The sequence below is a fragment of the Elephantulus edwardii genome, unplaced genomic scaffold (assembly GCF_000299155.1).
Source record: "Elephantulus edwardii isolate Elephantulus edwardi_28Jun2011 unplaced genomic scaffold, EleEdw1.0 scaffold00060, whole genome shotgun sequence".
NCBI lineage: Eukaryota > Metazoa > Chordata > Mammalia > Macroscelidea > Macroscelididae > Elephantulus > Elephantulus edwardii.
In genome coordinates this window covers 10,059,100-10,078,238 of record NW_006399810.1, presented here as the reverse complement: position 1 = coordinate 10,078,238, position 19,139 = coordinate 10,059,100, and the positions used below count along the sequence as shown (strand labels likewise).

The 19,139-nt window shown below is 37.2% G+C and overlaps 1 protein-coding gene across 1 annotated transcript in view; it reads right to left on the bottom strand.

Moving 5' to 3' along the window:
* Positions 1-19,139, bottom strand: part of UBE3C (ubiquitin protein ligase E3C) — a 216,901-nt gene that overhangs the window by 93,654 nt on the left and 104,108 nt on the right. The window contains exons 14-16 of the mRNA XM_006887657.1: positions 11,650-11,754; positions 9,561-9,648; positions 447-544 (exon numbers count right to left, since the gene is read on the bottom strand). Coding sequence (XP_006887719.1) covers positions 447-544; positions 9,561-9,648; positions 11,650-11,754 — 291 coding nt within the window. The remainder of the gene's footprint in view (positions 1-446; positions 545-9,560; positions 9,649-11,649; positions 11,755-19,139) is intronic.

Below are 19,139 nucleotides of genomic sequence, written 5' to 3'. Positions count from 1 at the left end.
ATTAATAATAATTAATAAATAATAAATGACTGAACAGCAGTTGTTGATGGCCTCCAAGTTGAGCACAACTCACAGTAACCTTATGAGGCCTGAAGCCCCTCTACAACTATCGATGTTTATCAAAGTTCATAGAGTTTCCGGAAGCCTGTTATTTAGGAAGTGGATACCATTCCTGCTTCCAATGTACACCAGTACACCTTTTAAATGTCTGTATTTTCAAAAAGAATGTAAAACTTATAAAAGGAGAATAATGCTCAAACAGGTCCTTTTAAAAACAAATTATAAACTTATGCAATCAAATATCTATCTAGTGTAAGTTTTTATAAATTATTAGCTACTACAGCTCAATGAAAACATCATAAGTTATATAATGAGCTAAAATTTTTAACATTAAAATTGCAAATAACCCGAAAAGACAGTTAATCTAAAAGAAGTAAACTGCATACCTTGACACGTTCCTCAAACGGAACTACAAACGGCAATTCTGTTAGAATCGCAAGCTGTCTTTCCTCAGATACAGAGAGTGGTGGTGACTCCAAACCCACTAAAACAAATGTAAAACTTCAATTAGTCAATCCCTTTTCCTTTCCATTTCACTTATTATGGTTAGGATTTATTAAACACCCTTCAACTTATTGTCATCACTGACCCTACAGGACAGAGTAGGACGAGCCATGGGTTTCCAAGGCTGGCAATCTTTATGGGAGCAGAATACATCATCTTTCTCCCAAGAAGCATTGTTGCAATTCAAACTGCCAACTTCCAGGTTAGCAGCCCAACACTTCATCTGCTGTGTTGTCAAGGCTTTTAAGAATGATCCATAGAACTTTAATCTACTCACTCATCTACCTACATGTTCCTTGCCTTACTTACACCTACCCTCTGACACAACGTAAAACCTTTAAGGCAACAAATCAACTACCACCACCACGTAAATTAGTTAAAATGCTCCATGGATCCTCTAATACATAAAAAGAAAGTTTAAATACTTTTACTTGATATTAAGGAATTCATACTGAGCTACAAAGCTACATTTCTAGACCTCTGTTAAACCCACTTCAAGAAAGGGTATAAAGCCATTATTGTAGAATGAGTAAGAGAATTCAAGGTGTGGAAATAGAGGGGTGAGGATGGGTGGAGGTACAGGTGTTAATCATGGGTTTGCACAATTTGATGGGCGGGTGGGGTTAAGGAAATGGGAAGGATCTTTTGTGAAAAACAATGTATTCAAACTCTGTATAAATCAGAATAAAATTTTAAAAAATTATACATGTATATAATCACCTTTTACAGAGAATGAAAGTTATATTTCATCTTTGAAGATGTTAGGAAAATTCTTATAGTAACATAAAAATTCACAGACATAAAGCTATACATTTCAAAGCACCTTTTAAGTATGTGTGTATGTTTAGTATAAAAATACTTTAAGATTAAAAAATATCTATGAAAAAAAAAGAAAGAAAGAAAGATAGGGTATAAAAGATATCGAAGCAGGATATGGCCTGGATAAGGTGAAAAGAGTGAGGCCAGAATTTTAGCCACATAAGAGTATACTATTTGTCATATAAACTACCTTTGTGTTCTTTTCTTCCTAATATTTTTTTTTAAATTCCTCTCAGAGCACTCTATGAATAAAAACAAACCCAGAATCAACCAAAGAGCCACCACTGCCACTGACTTGAATTTCTATTTAATTCTATGTATATAATATGGCCTTAATCTGTATTTCATTAATAAATACATGTCCTATTCTTTGGAGAGGGACATCATGCTTGGAAAGGTGGAGGACTGTGAAGGAGAGGAAGATTCTCAACTAGGTGGACTGACATGGTAACTACAGCAATGGGCTTGAGTGGGTCAGAGATTGTGAGGACGGCACAGGCCAGGACCAGTGTTCAGATCTATTGTTCATATGCAGCAGAATCTCACAACAGTATTTTTCCCCAAATATAAAAAGACAAAGGATGAGATAGTTGTTAACTAGTATATAGAATCATTACTAGGCCCTTCAAAATCATTCCAATGCAAAGGAAACACCTTGAAAATTTTGACTACTTGATGAATTGTCTCTGAATAAAACTTTTCTTTTTATAACCTATACAAGTAAAAATCAAAACACACGTGTTTATTGGAAGACTTTGTAATCTACTACATATTGCTTTAATAAAGATTTATGGAATGCTTTTTCTGTGTAGGCACTGTGTAGACTATCATCTCCTTATCACTGTTAGCATCATTAAGAATTATTCAAATGAAGAAAATCGCTGAGAATTCACATTTACAGTTCTTAGGTGGCATAGTGCACAGCATGTCATGATGCTAACTCAAAGAACTGTGCATCTGGGAATGTTCAACACTTCAGCTTCACAAACTGAGGAAACCTTAGAGAGGTATGCTGTCAGAATTGGCAGCCAGACTGGGTGATATAAGGTTGTTGAGGAAGAACAAGACAGTTTATTGAGGAGAAACTGCCGGGCTGGCTCTCAAGCAGAAAACCAGCCCCCGCTAAAAGTTGGAGAGAGGTTTTATATTCTCTTAAAAGGAACTTGGGGAAGAGGATGCTCACAGATGTTTTCTACAGGATAGGGAAGTGGGCTGGGGTCTCAGATAACTATTTCTGGGAAAGGGGGTAGAGAAGTTTCACATCCTTGACAGAAAAAGAACAACTGCTGCTTCTTGTGATTGGATTCTTTCAGTAGCCATTCTGGGAGAGGAAGGAAAGGGCTCTGCAGTCCTAATAGGTGACACACATACTCTCAAAGACTACAGCATTCTTAGGGATTAAATTCAACATAAAGAAAACAAAAATCCTCACAAACAGGCAAATAAACAACAACATGATAAACAGAAAAGACTGGCATTATTAAGAATTTTACTTGCAAATATAAATAACATTTGACCCAGTAATTCCTCTACTGGAAATATACCCTAAAGAAACCATACCTGCCACTCAGGCAGATATATGCAGACCTATGTTTATCATGGCTTTGTTCACAACAGCAAAGAGCTGGAAACAACCTAAATGCCTATCAACAAATGAATGGACAGAGAAGCTGTGGTATATTCACACAATGGGATACTATGTTGCATTGAAAAACAAGGAACTCATGCAATATTATTCAAAATGGGTCACCCTGGAGGACATTATGCTGAGTGAAATATCTCAGTCACAAAAAGACAAATACTGCATAATGCCACTGTTGTAGAACAGGACTGACATCAGGGTTGGGGTGAGACTGAGGAAAATTGGATAAATTATGTATACTGCATTGAAGCAGATGAGGGAGCGAACAGTTTAAAAGCAATATATGATTGGGTATTATGGTTATCATACGAGTCCAGAATGAAGTGTGCATAGTGGATTGTACTGGCAGGGGTGGGGTCGGGTGGGGGTGCAGGGACTGTATACCAAAGAAAGAATTTTTCTTAATAAAAAAAAAAATAATTTTACTTGCATTCGTAATAAACACTTAGGGAAGTAGTAGTCAAGCTATCAAGCAACATATTGCATTGAGCAAATCAGATGCAAAATATATCTCTTAAAGAGTGAAGAGCAATGAATGAGGTCACTTTGAGGACCTAAGTGCATCTAGCCTAAGCCCTGGTATCTTCAATCACTTCATACACATGTGAGAAAGTATGGTAGTGAATAAGACCAAAGAATTATTGATGCCTTTGAACTGTGGTGCTAGCAAAGAATGTGGAATATTCCATAGACTCAACAGAATAAACAAATATGTCTTGGAAGAAATGTAGTCAGTATGTATGCTTTCTTAGAAGCAAGGATGATAAGACTTCATCTTGAGTATACTATGGTCATATTATCAGGAAAAGCCAATCAAAACAGGAAGACTTTGCTATTATGAATAATGCTGCAATAAACATAGGTTTACATACATCTGTTGTTTTGCAGCTCTCATTTCCTTAAAATACATTACCAGTAGTAGAATACCTTTACTCGCAGAAACAAATGTAGAGGGCTGATAGACCAGGCCAGGAGGGAACACAGATTAGCAAAAGGATGGACAGGGCACAGGGAAAAGCTGAGCACTACAGAGAGGTCTTGATAAGACAGGGTAAATAACGGCACTACACAATTGTGATTAATGTTATAAAATGAAATGTGTCTGAGTGACTGAGTGAAAATTTTTAAAATATCCCAAAATACCTTGAGACAGATGGAATGATCCAATAGCTGCAAAGTTGGACTCGATTACAACAGAGATAGTGAGGATAATACAGTGTTTCACTCTGTTGTTCTTGTGAAAGTTGGGCAAAGAATAATGAAGATCAGAGAAGAACCGAGGACCTTAATTAAGGTGTCAAGAAGGAGCACTGAGTATATACTATGGGTTGTTGTAGAACAAGCAGATCTCTCACAGGAAGTACACTGAGGGTGCTCCTTGAAGGGAAGAATGAGGAAATTGTGTCTCACACATTTTTGGCATGTTGCCAGGAGGCAATGGTTCTGAAAAAGAAACATCATGCTTGGAAAAGAGGAGAGTCAGTAAATAGAAGAAGATCTTCAAGGAGAGAGAGTAACAGAGTGATAACAGTGATGGTCTGAACGTGGAGGAGATCATGGGAGTGGCATAGGATAGAACAGAGGAAGATCTTCAAGGAGAGAGTGACAGAGTGATTACAGTGAAGACCTGAGTGTAAAGGAGATCATGATGGGGTTGCAATGGGTTGTAATCCTAGCAGCATTTGACATCTCTTCCCCTTAAACCTCACCCAACCAAGTGAGCCACTGGTGTATTTTAGACATTTTAAAACTTGGGCTATCACTAGAAAAAAACAATACACCTATAAGAAAAATAAAAAGTACAATAAATATAAATAATATACTAGTACATATATGGGACAGAATAAGATAATATTTTAAATTTCAATTATCTGCTTACTGAAGCAAAAATAGGAGGTATTTGGTAGTATAAAATAAACATAATACAAGGGAGCTCTGGTGGCCTAGTGGCAAGATACTGCACTGCAATCCCAGAGGTACATGGTTCAAATCCACCAGATGCTCTGCTGGAGAAGGAGGGGGCAATCTCCTCCTGTACAGGTCAGATCTGATTTGACGGTACATGTAAAAATAATACAGTAAAAAAAAAAAGAAAACGAAACGAAAACAGGAATAAATTTGATGAATAATAAACATCCATTTAAAAAAAATAAGCATAATACAAACAACAACAAAAAAAGGTCATTTTTGTAGATGCAAAGGGGTGAGATTGCCCATCTTTCTTCCACAGAGCAGCTGGTGAATTTGAACCACTTGCTTTGGGGCTGGTAATTCCTTATGTAACAGGTCACAAGAGCTGATCTACACAAACGTGTTGTTGGTATGCTTTGTGAAGTTGGAACAGATTCATAGATGACGCTCCAGCAGACTTTCAGAGGCTGTAAAATGCATGGGTGGAGACGTGTAGTGATGGCTATTTCACCAAATGAATCAATATGTTAAAACATCTCAGTCTGAATTTAACCCCAAAGTATATGCTCTTTCTTTCTCACAAATTTTATTCTTCTTTCCTCCTTTTTTTTTAAAAAAAAACCACCCCAAAAACCACTTTAAACAAATATTTTAAAATGTGGAAAACAAAAAACCGTATCTCTTAACCTTTCTGATAAGCAAGTATAACAGAAATTGCTTTAAAAAAATCTATGTAGACCAAAATCTAAAGAAACGTTTATAAAACATTAAGCAAACTGTTAAAATTCTAAAGCTTCATATTTTTATTTTACTTTTTAAATTCTAGCAATCACAAGGAATGCTCGTAGCACAGAGATTAAGCACTAGCCTGCTAACCAAAAGATCAACTACTCAAAGCAATCAGACATTCCACAAGAGAGAGACGAGCTGTCTCATTTTGTGGAAATAGACAGCCTTGTAACCCAAAAGCAGTGCCCCTCCAGGCCTGGGGTCACTATGAGGGAGAATCAACTCTACACAATAACTTTGGTTTTTGTTTTAGATTAGCAAACACGAACCTCATAAAGCTTATCCACTGCGATGAAAGCGTAGGAGAATTTTGAGAACATACAAAGATTATCAAATATGTCTACATGGTAAATCCTAGGGAAAGCAATTATTGATCTCTAGTAGTCCCATTTCCTTTGCTGAACTCAGAATAAAGAAACAAAAGACAGAGAATCATCCATCAACTGTAACTCCTCAATTAGGAAAACCATTTACACTGCATCCTAAAAATGTCAACTAAACAGGTTTACTTAGTAAGAAAAAGTAGATGAAAATAAGCAAGCATATTATGTTCAGTAAAAAGAGGAATACTATAATAAAAGTATAATTAGTAATAGAAAAAGTTAATAAATTGCATTTCATAATTAAAAAGAAAACCCAATTTTTACTCCACAAGACACTAGAATCAAAAATAAAAAATAAGCCATAAACTGGGAGAAAAGATTTGCACAAAATAACTTCTTTGTATTCAGAATATATAAAGAACTCCCAAAACTCAGTACTTTATTAAAAACGTGAATGAAACGGTGCTCAAAATTATTAGTCAGCTGGGAAATGCAAATTGAAACTACCATGAGGTTTTAATTTACTCATAACTAAAAGTTACTGCAGATCTTTCAGAATGGCAAAAACAATCTTTTTATATGGCTTTAAAAAGTGTTGGCTATGCACACCCATGTTTATCGCAGCTTCGTTCACAATAGCAAGGAGTTGGAAACAACCCAAGTGTCCATCAACAAACGAATGGACAGAGAAGCTGTGGTATATCTGCACAATGGAATACTATGCTGCATTGAAAAACAAGGAACTCATGCAATATTATTCAAAATGGGTCACCCCTGAGGAGATTATGCGGAGTTAAATAAGGACAAATACTGTATGGTGCCACTGCTGTAGAATGGGACTGACATCAGGTTTGGGGTAAGACAGAAAAACTGGATAAATTACATACACTGTATTTAAACAGATGAGGGAGAGAACAGTTTAAAAGCGATATGTGATAAGGTATTATGATTATCACAAGAGTCCAGAATTAAGGTTGCATAGTGGAGTGTTCTTGGGGCAGGGGCTGGGGGGTGGGGTGGGGTGTGTGGGGGGGATTGTATACCAATGAAAGAATTTTTCTTTTACTTTCCAAAGAGTGGAATGAACTGGGGCGGGGGAGGGGTGGCGGGGGGGAAGACTGGGCAGGGAGAAATGTGCCACAATGAATGAATGAAAATCCAAAATCTCTGTAAATGTTCATTAAAATTAATAAATTTTTTTTTTAAGTGTTAGCTACAACATAGAGCAACTGGCACTCCAAAATACTGCTGGAGAGAAAGTAAAACGATTCAGCCTCTTTTGAAAAGTTTTGCCATTTCTTTTTAAAGATAAGCATATATTAATCACATGACACACTGCCAAAAATTTATTCAAGTGAAACATAAACATATGTTCACACAAAAACCTGGAAGGAGATGTTTATAGCAAATACAGTCCTAACTGCCAAAAACCAAGTTGGGGGAGAAATATGTAAATAATAAGGTATGACTTTTAAAGGTTAGGTACAACAACAGGTATACAGTTTAATGGAACAAAACAGAATCCAGAAATGAACCCGAGTGGCAAGAAGCTGTGCTACAACCCCAAAGGCCTGCAGTTTGAATCCACCAACTGTTCTGTGGGAGAAGGAAGGAAGGACAATCTCTTTCTGTGCAATTTACCACCTCTGAAAACCCACAAGAGGGTCAGCCGGTACATAACAAAGATCGTCAGCTATGGTCAATCAATATTCAAGAAGGAAACCAAACCCACTAAATGGATAAACCAAAAGCCTCTTTAACAAATGGTGCTGCTAAACTGGTTATCCATCTGCAGAAAACGGAAGCAGGATCCACATCTCATCTCCACCTCAAAGTAGATTAAAGACCTGGAAGTAAAACCAAAACCCATAAAGAATATCAAGTAAAAAAATAGGAAATCATTTAGAAGTCCTGGTTTACAGCAAGAGAGCTCTGGTGATAGGCTAGTAAAAATTGTCCCAAAAATGCAGGAGAGGAGAAAATTGACCAATGGGACCTCAAAAAGTCAAATCCCTGTGTGCATCAATAAACTTTCCCAACAGGGTAAAAAGAAGGTCGGCAGACCTGCAAAAAAAATATTTGGCAACAACATTTCAGAAACAAGCCTTGTAACTAAAATTTAAGAATACTACAGAGTCTCCACAAGATAAAGACTGATAATCCAATGACCAAGTGGGCAAAAAGACATGCCAAGACTCTTCACCAAGGAGCATATTCAGATGGCCAACAACACATGAGGAGCATTCAAAATCATTATCAATCAGAGATACAGATCATTTCATCCCAGCTGTGGTAGCAAAATTTAAAAGGACAGAGAACAATGTATGCTGGAAAGGATGTGGAGATTGGTGCAGATTTTGTAAAATGGTATAACCACTAGTCTGGGACTTCCTCAAAAGGATGAACATAAAAATCCCATATCCAAAGAAATGAGAACTGAGACATAAAGGAGATATATATATTATTCATTATAGCATTATTCACAACAAGAAGATGGAAACAATCCAAATGCCTACTAATAAATGAATGGATTGAGAAGTTGGTACTTTCAAACTGGAATACTACAAAGCACTAAAGAACAATGAAGAATTCATAAAATATGACACATGAATGAGTCTCTAAGATATTACACTGTAATAGTAACAATGATAGTAATAGTAAACTGTAACAGTCACAAAAGGACAAATACTGCGTAAGACCACTACTGTGAAAACAGGAGGGTAACTGAGCGTCTCTGTGTGTATGTGTGCGCGCAAATGCCTGAGAGTGAGAGAAATGGTTATAGAAAAAAATATAATGTTCAGACAATGTAAAGGACCAATCAAAAAACTGACAAAGGACAATTGAAGAATCGACATAGGGATAACACAGCTATTGAAATTAGCAAATAGGAGCAGGACATGTACAACCATTCAAAAGGGGTGAGAAGTGGAGCAAAATGAATGGATGGAGGGGTTGTGAAGGAATAGGCAAAGTGCAGTGGGGTCTTGATATGGGGTAATGAGAGTCATGGATCAATATTAATTAATTATATAAATCACAATGTATATGAATGCTTGTATAAAACACAATCCACATAAATATATGATTGTATAAAAGCTAATTTCAAACAAAAAGCTACAGTACAGCCATACAATTGGATACTCAACAATGAACAGGACAGAGTGTTGACATATCCAACAACATAATTAAATATCAAAGGTATTTTGCTGAATGAAAAATGCCAGACTACAAAGCTATATAGTATAAATCCATTTAAAGATATTCCAGAAATGGTACTACTTTAAAGAACAAAAAAACCCAAACAGTGGTTGGGGAAAGAGTTTGCCACAAGAAAGTGCAAATCATTCTAGATGGTTGAATATGGTGGTGGGTATATGGCGGTAGGTATCAAAATCCACAGAGCTATCGACTAAAACCAGAATTTTACGGCATGTAATTAATTATATGTCAATAAACCTAAATTAATAATAATTATAATAATAATAAAAGGAAAGTCACTGTACACTTACCATCTAGGTTAGACTGTAATGGACCTATTCTTCCCATTCGCCGGAACCGCCATACATTTCTGGATGAGGGCACATAGAGCTGGGTGACCTAGGGGATTATCAGAGTCTGTTTAGTACTTTTGTGTACTCTCTTACAAATGTTTCACCTTTCCAAATTTGAAGTCAGTATTTTAAACTCATTCATACTTATATAGACATCTTGCTATGATCTAGTAACTTTATTCTTCACATGCTAGAATTGTTCACAGTGCAGTTATTTTTTTTTCCTGCTGCATCCAGAAGAAATTTCTAAAGGTTCTGTGCAATAAATGGATGTGTAATATCTGGATAAAGTGAAAAACTGAAGTGTAATTGCTTTCATGAGCCAAACTTACACCACTCTTTAAAAATTAATAATTTCTGATATTATCAAATACCCACTGTCACTTAATTTTTTTGCAATTAACTATTTTGAGTTAGGATACAATTAAAATTGAATATTTTCAATGGGCAGAGCTAGAAAATGCTGATGATGAGCATATCTTTCTCTAAAACTGTCGTTAAAACACATTTTTATAATTATGTTTTTCTATATTCCTCCATCTACTTTCTCTCAGCCCTAGGTTCTAGGATAAACCCAGTCACATTCTTTTTCGAATAAAAATACTTCATGTCCTCTGTTAATATTAAATTTCCTTTCTAAGATATTAAGGATGGCGGACTAGAGCTGTAAACTAAAATATACCATGTAAATTATATGTCCACTAAGTTTCAGTTAATAATAATTTAAAAAGTGTAACAATAATAATAATTTTTAAAAGTTGATGCAGGTACTGGGTCACTAACAGAAAGGTCAGGGTTTCTAACCACCAGCCATATGGCAGAAAGGCAGCAACCCTCTGCCTCCTCAAATGTTCTCAACCTTGGAAACCCCGCAGAGCAACCTACAGGGCGGCTCTAAGTTACAACAGACTTGAAAGAAGAGGTGGTGGTAACATATTACCAAAAATCTACCTCTTGGTAATAATTAAATTTGTCTGTTTTTTGTAGGAAATCAATGATAAGCTGTTTCCTTTAAGTACGTATCATGTGTATTATGAATGCAAAGGAAAAATAGTTTTTAAACTCCAATAACATTAGGTTTTAATTTGGGATTGATAAGCATAAATAAGGATTAATGATTCAAAATACAAATAATATTGTCATATACTCTGCTTTATGACTTAACACAGTAATAAAATAGTCTGAGGTTACGGTTTAGTTAACTAGTAAGTAATGATTCCATTTTAAAAAATATACTCTTGGTGCAACCACTGTGGAAGGCGGTATGGTGCTTTCTCAAAAAGTTGCAAATAGAGATACCATTTGACCCAGCAATTCCACTACTGGGAATATATCCCAAAGAGACCATAACTGATATCCAAGCAGATATATGCACACCATGTTTATCGCAGCTCTGTTCACAATAGCAAGGAGTTGGAAACAACCCAGGTGCCCATCAACAAACAAATGGATAGAGAAGCTGTGGTATATTCACACAATGGAATACTATGCTGCATTGAAAAACAAGGAACTCATGCAATATTATTCAAAATGGGTGACCCTGGAGGACATTATGCTGAATGAGGTATCTCAGTCACAAAAGGACAAATATTGCATGATGCCACTGTTGTTAAAATGGGACTGATATCAGGGTTGGGGTAAGACTGAGAAAAACTGGGTAAGTTGTGTATACTGCACTGAAACAGATGAGGGAGTGAATAATTTAAAAGCAATGTATGATAGGGTATTATGGTTATCACAAGAGTCCACAATTAAGGTTGCATAGTGGAATGTACTTGGGGCGGTGGGAAGGGTGTGGGGGGATTGTGTCCCAGGGAGGGAGTGTTTCTTTTACTTTTGAAAGAGAGGAGTGAACTGGGGGCGGGTGCCCTGGGCAGGGAGAGAAGTGCAGCAATGAATGAACGGAAATCCAAAATCTCTGTAAATACTCATTAAAATTATTAAAAAAAAAATAAAGAAAAAATATTCTTCCCAGAAAAACAAAAACTGAAAAGAGAAATAAAAGAATGATGAAGAAAGGGTAGTAAAAAAGACAGTTGAGTAACACCTTATCTGCTTTAATATCTTCTTGTTCTGACAGCCAGTGATTTGGAGGGCAAAAATGTCTTCTGGTGTCTCTGGACTTCAACATCTTCACTAGATTGGTGATGACCTAAAGAGAATGGACAGGTCAATATCAAATAAACAAGTCCAGAAACTACAACTGCACAAAAGCAAGCACTTAAAAGAATAGAAGGAATGATCTGATTGTACACTGCCTTCATTTAAATATCTAAACATAAAAAAGATTAAACAAGACTGAAATCAAACTTGTATAAGCTCCTAAGCAAAAGTTTAGGGGTTCAACCCTACCATACTCTCAGAAGGATAATAGTGAGGAAGTTCTACTCCATCCTGCAAGGTTGTTCTGTGAAGTCAGAATCAACTCTCTGTCATAGTTATACACTGGTAGTGGGTTTCATTCAGTTTAGTGAGATTTAGCTATCGAATATCAAAACTATTTTACAGAAAAGGTTTTCTGCCTGATGATCACAAGAATACACTAGAAGTTTAAAATAGTTATCAGTCAACAGAAAGAAAATTCATACTAATATTCACGAATTATTAAAAAGCAAAGATATTGTGTAGCTCATTTGAGCGATAATGAAAGACATCTCCAAATGCAATAAATTTGTAATTACAATACTGGACATGCCAAGATTATACAATTTTAATTTAAAGAGATTTCTTTTTAAAATGTCATCATTTAGCATCAATAGAAATTTTAAAATAGATTAAAATGTTTGTTTTGTTTGCTTTAATTTTATTTTTTAGTATTTTGTGTGTGTGTGTGCTGTCAAATCATATCCGACTGGTACAGGAGGAGATTGCGCCTCCTTCTCCAGCAGAGCATCTGGTGGATTTGAAACATATGCCTCTGAGATTGCAGTGCAACTTCTTGCCACTAGGCCACCAGAGCTCCCTTTAAAATGTTATTTTTATGAAATGTAATCCCCAAATGCAGAAATCAGAAATTCTTTATACCCAAGAAATATCTTGAACACCACAAAATTGATGATGATATACATAAGAAAAAAGTAATACTGAGCACTTTGTTCATGCAGCTAGAATTCCATTAGTAAAAATTCTCAAGATCAATAATAAAATTTTGTATCTGTTATATACTTCTTATCAATTTAGAAGTGACATCTTGTGGCATTAAAGTAGTAAAACAAGGAGGATACAAGGGGGGAGGGGTTGGAGCAGGGGGTGGACAGTAGGGGCAAAATCACAGAGTTGCACAACTCTGTGGGTAGAAAAAATGGGTAAAGGAAATGGGAAAGATCCAGTGAGGACCTGAAAAGACAGAGTGATGCCGGGCATAGTCCAATGACTAATTTTAGTCCAGTGACTAATTTTATAAAACATAATGAATGGGAAAGTTGCATGAAACACAAAGTGAATGAAGTCCGTAACACAATGTGAATGAAGTCCGTAACACAATATATACAAACTTTGTAAGCAAATCAACATAAAATTGGGAAAAAAGAAAAGCCTATGGTAATATATTCCTTGAGGATTAGCAGAAATTTGCTTGGCTTGGCAGTCAGAGTGAACTGGAAGTTACTGCTTACTCAGAAAAACAGTCTGATGCAGTCAAAGTTTTAGGATTATTGTACAGCCAAGGTAGATGGTTTTGTATGATTATATTTTTACTCATAAAGTGCAATCGCTGTCCTACAGCTCTTCAATTCTTGGAAGTCACTCAGTTACGCACCTCAAAAAGTAAAACTGAAATCTTAATGAGCTATGTCACATTATCTGTGCTAGTTTGTCATTGCTGTGTATCGTCAAGTTGGAATCCACATGGGAGGAAACTGACAAGGTGGCACAGTGGTTAAGAAATTGTGCTGCAATCTTGGTATGCAGGGTTCAAATCCACCAGTTGCTCCACAGGTACAAGATGGACAATCTCCTCTCATAGGATTAAACTGCCTCTGAAAACCTGCTGGAGGGGGAGCTATATAACTCTACAGTAAATACCACTATTGCCACAAAAAAGCCACAGTATATTCTCTTCTAATATGAAAAAAACCAGGTGTTACTTTAGTCTGGTCAAGAATCATACTATTTTAAGTTTAGATTTAACTGCTGCAGTGGTTAAATTTAACGAGGTCTAGTAGCTAGTCAGTAGTTTGCTGTGCTCCTAACCAAAAGGCTGAGTGCCTCTGGCACTTCAACTCCATCAGGAGCTTCATGGAAGAAAGATAGCAGTCCTCTTGTGTTAAGTTTTACAGTTTTGGAAACTATGAGTTTGGATCCTACAGGAAGGCAATAGAATTTTTTGGTGAGTGGTTAAATTTAAGGAGACCTGGTAGTGAAATACTTAAGCATTTGGATGCATCCTGCAGAAAAAAAAATGCAGCAAAAAAATGCAGCAGTCGGATTCCATAAAGATTACAGCCTTGGAGACCCTATAGGGCAGCTCTGTTTTGTCACTAAAAGTTGAAATCTACTCAAAAGTAATTGGACGGTTTCTGGGTTTTGGCAGGATGATGGCAAAACTTTCTCTTCAAATATGTAAAATAAGACACGCTTTCTGACAAGAAATTGTATGTATTTACCCCATCCATCCACTCCTGCCATCTTAATGAATTTATCATTTCCATTTTTTAATTTAAAAAAAGGGGTGGAATTTACTTAAGAGAAGTAACTTGTTCAACATCATGTAACTACTAAAGAAACAAGGTAAGATCTGCTTACCTCTAGAAACAAGAAAAAAATTCATTTCCTTACATTCCTTTCTATTTAATATGTTTATATAGTCGTCATCTATTTGCTATAGGCCATAGAGGAAAAAGAAAGTTATCAAGAAAATATTTCTATGTTTATGTTACTACACTGTTTATTTTATATATATATATGTATATATATATGTGTATATATATATATGTATATATATACACACACAACATATATATATATATATATGTTGTAATACACACCTTTTGGAACCACTGTGAAATTAAGCATTTAACAAGTTTCCATATAGAACATACTTGTACTCCAAATCACATATTATTTATTAAATATCTTAGTATTAGTGACCCTTTAAAAAAAAAGAAGAAGAAGAAGAAAAAGAACGCAAATATCAAACAAGAAAGAGAGAAAGGCAAAGACAGACAAGTGATTCAAATCCTGGAAGGTATGTCAAGGCCAAGAGAGGTTTCAACAGATTTCATTGTGGGAAACTGGCTCTTAAATAAGTAAATGTGACTGTTAAACAAACTTAAAGATGAATCATGGGGAGATTGTCAGACAAAAAATTATGTCCCAAATACAGCATTTGTTTTAATAGAAAACAAATGTGCCTTTAAAAAAAAGTATGCCTCAAATAATGCATAAAGCATGCTTAAAGTTATTTGTAGATCTGGCACCAATAGCCCTGGACTAAATCCCCAAATATTATTTTAGAAATGTCAAGTACCACAGTTGTTTTTTTTAAAAAAAACCACAAACCAACAAAATATTTATACTCCCAGTGACATTCTATGAAGCAAGCATAACCCTAATACCAAAGCCAGGCGAAGATATAACCAAAAAAGAAAACCACAAGCCAATCTCTCTCATAAACACAGGTGCAAAAATCTTTTCACAAAACCCTAGCCAACAGAATCCAAAAGCATATTAAAAAAACCATTTATCATGATCAAGTCGGATTCATAACAGGTATGCAAGGATGGTTCAACATAAGAAAATCAATCAATGTAATTCACATTAACAAAACAAGTGTCAAGAACCATAGGATCCTAGCAATTGATGAAAAAGCACATGACAAAATCCAACACCCCTTCCTGATTAAGACAGGGAAATTAGTATAGAGGGGAAATAAAATTATTTTCTAAACACTAAGAAATGCACATAATTGTACACTATTATAAAATTTGAAATGAATGATACCTCTAAACAAGGTGTAAAACTTAACATCAGTATTAAAAGAAACCAACCACTGCTCAGCAATCTATGTTGTTGTGTACTGTTGAGTTTGGAACCAACCTACAGCTGATCTCCTACCAGGTTTTTAAAATCTGTAAATCATAGGGGAGAAAATTTCCATCTTTCTCCTGTGGAGCAGTTGGTAGGTTTGAACCATGTACCTTTGGATTTGCAGTGTAGCTCCTTACCACTAAGCTATCATAGCTCCCTTAAAAATCTACAGACTGCTAAAAAAAAAAAAAGTAAAAGTCAGACTTGATAATTGTGACAGGTTAAAAATTAACATTGTGGTGAGCCGTCGTGGCCCTCTGCCCAGGGCGGGCTGCCCTTGGCACCCTGCCCAGGGCGAGCCGTCGCAGCCCTCTGCCCGGGGCGAGCCGTTGCGGCCCCCTGCCTGGGGCGGTCTGCCCTCGGCCCCTGGCTCAGGCAAGCCATCGCGGCCCTCTGCCCGGGGCGGGCTGCCCTCGGCCCTCTGCCTGGGGCAAGCCATCGCGGCCCTCTGCCTGGGGTGGGCTGCCTTCAGCCCTCTGCCCGGGGCGAGCCGTCGTGGCCTTCTGCCCGGGGTGGGCTGCGCTTGGCCCCCGGCTCGGGGTGAACCGTCGCGGCCCTCAGGAGCCAGAAGGCAAGCAGCTGTAACCCAAGACCACCAGTAAGGTGATAAAGCATCCTCCCTTCCCCCCTTTATATCTACGCCTCTGTTCAGCATGAAGAAGCCAGAGAGTCGGCATCCAATTCCCAAATCAACAAGACAGTTGGCTTAATTACTATTGGAAAATGCTTGTCATTCCTCTGTAGCATCTGGTCCCCACTGGACCCTCATCATTTCCTTCACCTGCTCCCCCCACCGACCAAACTGTGCAGCTCTGCAACTGCATCCTGGCCCATCCTCACCCTTCTGCCCCCAACCCTCACCTCCTTGTACCCCCAATATGTTTTTCCCAATAAAAAAAATATTGAAAAAAAAAGGAAAATAGAAAAAAAATTGACATTGTTTGCACATCACGGTATATTTGCAAGTTCATTGGTTAGGAAGAACACTGGAGAATCTTTTCTAAATGAACCTTGGGAAAGTATTTTCAAGCATTACATATATCATGGTATATACATAGACCTATTACATCACTCAAGGCAATGGGTATTAAATTTCTGAATGGAGATCACTGATATTTAATTATAACTCAAGTTCTGAAAGGCACCTGGAAAGACTAAACTGCTTCATTACACACACACACACACACACACACACACACTCACACTCATGCATGCATGCATATGTGTCTGTATTGTTGTTGTTATGTGGCATCTAGTCAAATGCAACTCACAGTGACCTTATGTACAACAGCTCTGAACCTTGCCCTATTTTGAGCCATTTTCATTGTCTCCGACAGACCTAAACCCATTTCTCCAGTCACCGAGTCAATTAATCTCATTCTGGATCCTCCCTCTCTTGCACTGTCCCTCCACCCTTCAAAGCATGATGTTCTTCTCCAAGGACTGGTCCTTCCTGGCCACATGCCCAAAATACATAAGATGAAGCTTCAAAATGCTTTTTTTTTCAGGGAGTAGCTTAGTTTCACCCTCTCCAGAACAGACCTGTTTGTTCTCCTGGCAGTCCACAGTATGTTTAACACTCTTCTCCAGCACTGATTCTTCTATCATCCTTAGTGCTCAAAGTCATCAATTCTTCTATCATCATTAGTCATTGTTCAGCTCTCTGATGCACAGCAAAGACAGACCATGGATTGACTCAGGCGCACCTTAGTCTCCAGATTGACATTGCTGCTCTTCAGTACTCGAGAGGTCTCAGATAAAAGACTTTCCAAATGCAATTAGTCTTTTAATTTCCTTACTGCTGGTGCCAAGACTTGATTGCTGAACCAAGCAAGAAGAAGTTGTTAACAATCTCAATCTCTTCTCTAGTGTCATGAAACTGCCAAATGGCCGACTGGTGAGAATCTTTGTTTTCTTGACTTTGAGTCAATCCATACTGAAGACTACAGTTCTTGATCTTCTGTAGCAAATGCCTCATGTCCTCATCAGTTTCATCAAGCAAGGCTGTGTCATCTGCATAATGCAGGTTTTTGATGAGTCTTCCTCCAATCTTGACACTACATTCCTCCCCATAAAGTTCAGCCTCCCGAATAATCTGTTCTGCATATAGATTGAAAAGGTATGGAGACAGAACACATCCCTGACACACCCCTTTTTTGATCCTGAACCATGCAGTGTTTTCCTGCTCTGTTCTGACTACCGCTTCCTGGTTCAGGTACAGATTTTGCATGAGCAGACTTAAGTGTTCTGGGATTCCCATTCTCAAGGTTAGCAACAATTTGTTATAACCCACACAGTTAAATGCCTTTGCATAGTCCATGAAACACAGACATTCCTCTGGTACTCTCTGCTTTCAGCCAAGATCCATCTAACATTTGCTATAATGTCCAAGACCTCTTCTAAACCCAGCCTGCACATCTGGCAATTCCTTGCTGATGTACTGTTTCAGTCATTTTCGGATAATCTTCAGCAGGCTCTTGCTTGTGTGTGATATTATTTGTTAACTTACACACTGTTGAGTCACCTCTTTTTGGAATGGGTATATAATTTTTTAAATCTGTTAAACAGCATTAAAGTAAAAAAAACTGGGGGTTCTGTATGTTTTGTATGTACATGACAGACAGATTTGAGTACTGTAGTGTGCTTTATATAGGTGATAAAATTTTTAGCTAAAACACTATTCTATAGTCTTTTGTGTTTTTTTAAACACTGCTGTTTTAAACAAGCACAATACTGCTTTGCTCAATCAGTATTATGTAAAGTTATGTGTAACTGTGCAGGTGCATAGTGTGATAAGGTTAATGATTACTACACAAGTGTGGAAAAAAATACCTCTTTGTCCTGATTACTAAGAGAAATTCTAGAATAAAAGTGGTCTCTAAGCTTCCTTTTAGCTTCTTGTAATCTTTCATATTTGTCACGGAATGTGAGTGTCTATCTTTGGCTGATGACCAAAACATGATAGATCTTCTAGATAATTCTTTCAAAAGTTCAGTAAAACGAATGTGAAAGAGCATATAATTTATGAATATTTAAGAGTGGTGAAGGTTTCTGACTACAGAATGGGAACCAAAAAAAAAGATACATAATGAAAAAAAATCGAAAAGTGGAGAGGGTAGGGATTTTAAAGTTGAAATCAAATTTTGTATTGGTAAAGCATGTTGTTGTTGTTGTTGTGTGCCATCGAGTCGCTTGCGACTCACAGTGACCCTACGTACAATATTCCTGAACTCTGCTCTATCCTGTGCCAATCGCAGTCTCCGACACATCCATCCTGATTACCCCAGTCACTGAATCAATCCACCTCATAGGGGGCCTTACCCTTCTGCGCTGTCCCTCCACCCTACCAAGCATGATGACCCTTCTCCAAGGACCTGTCCCTCCTTGCCACATGTCCAAAGTATGTTAGACGGACCCCAGAATCCTTGCCTCCAAGGAGCAGCCTGGTTTGACCCTTTCCAGGATGAATCTGCTTGCTTTTCTAGCAGTCCATGGTACCCTCAATACTCT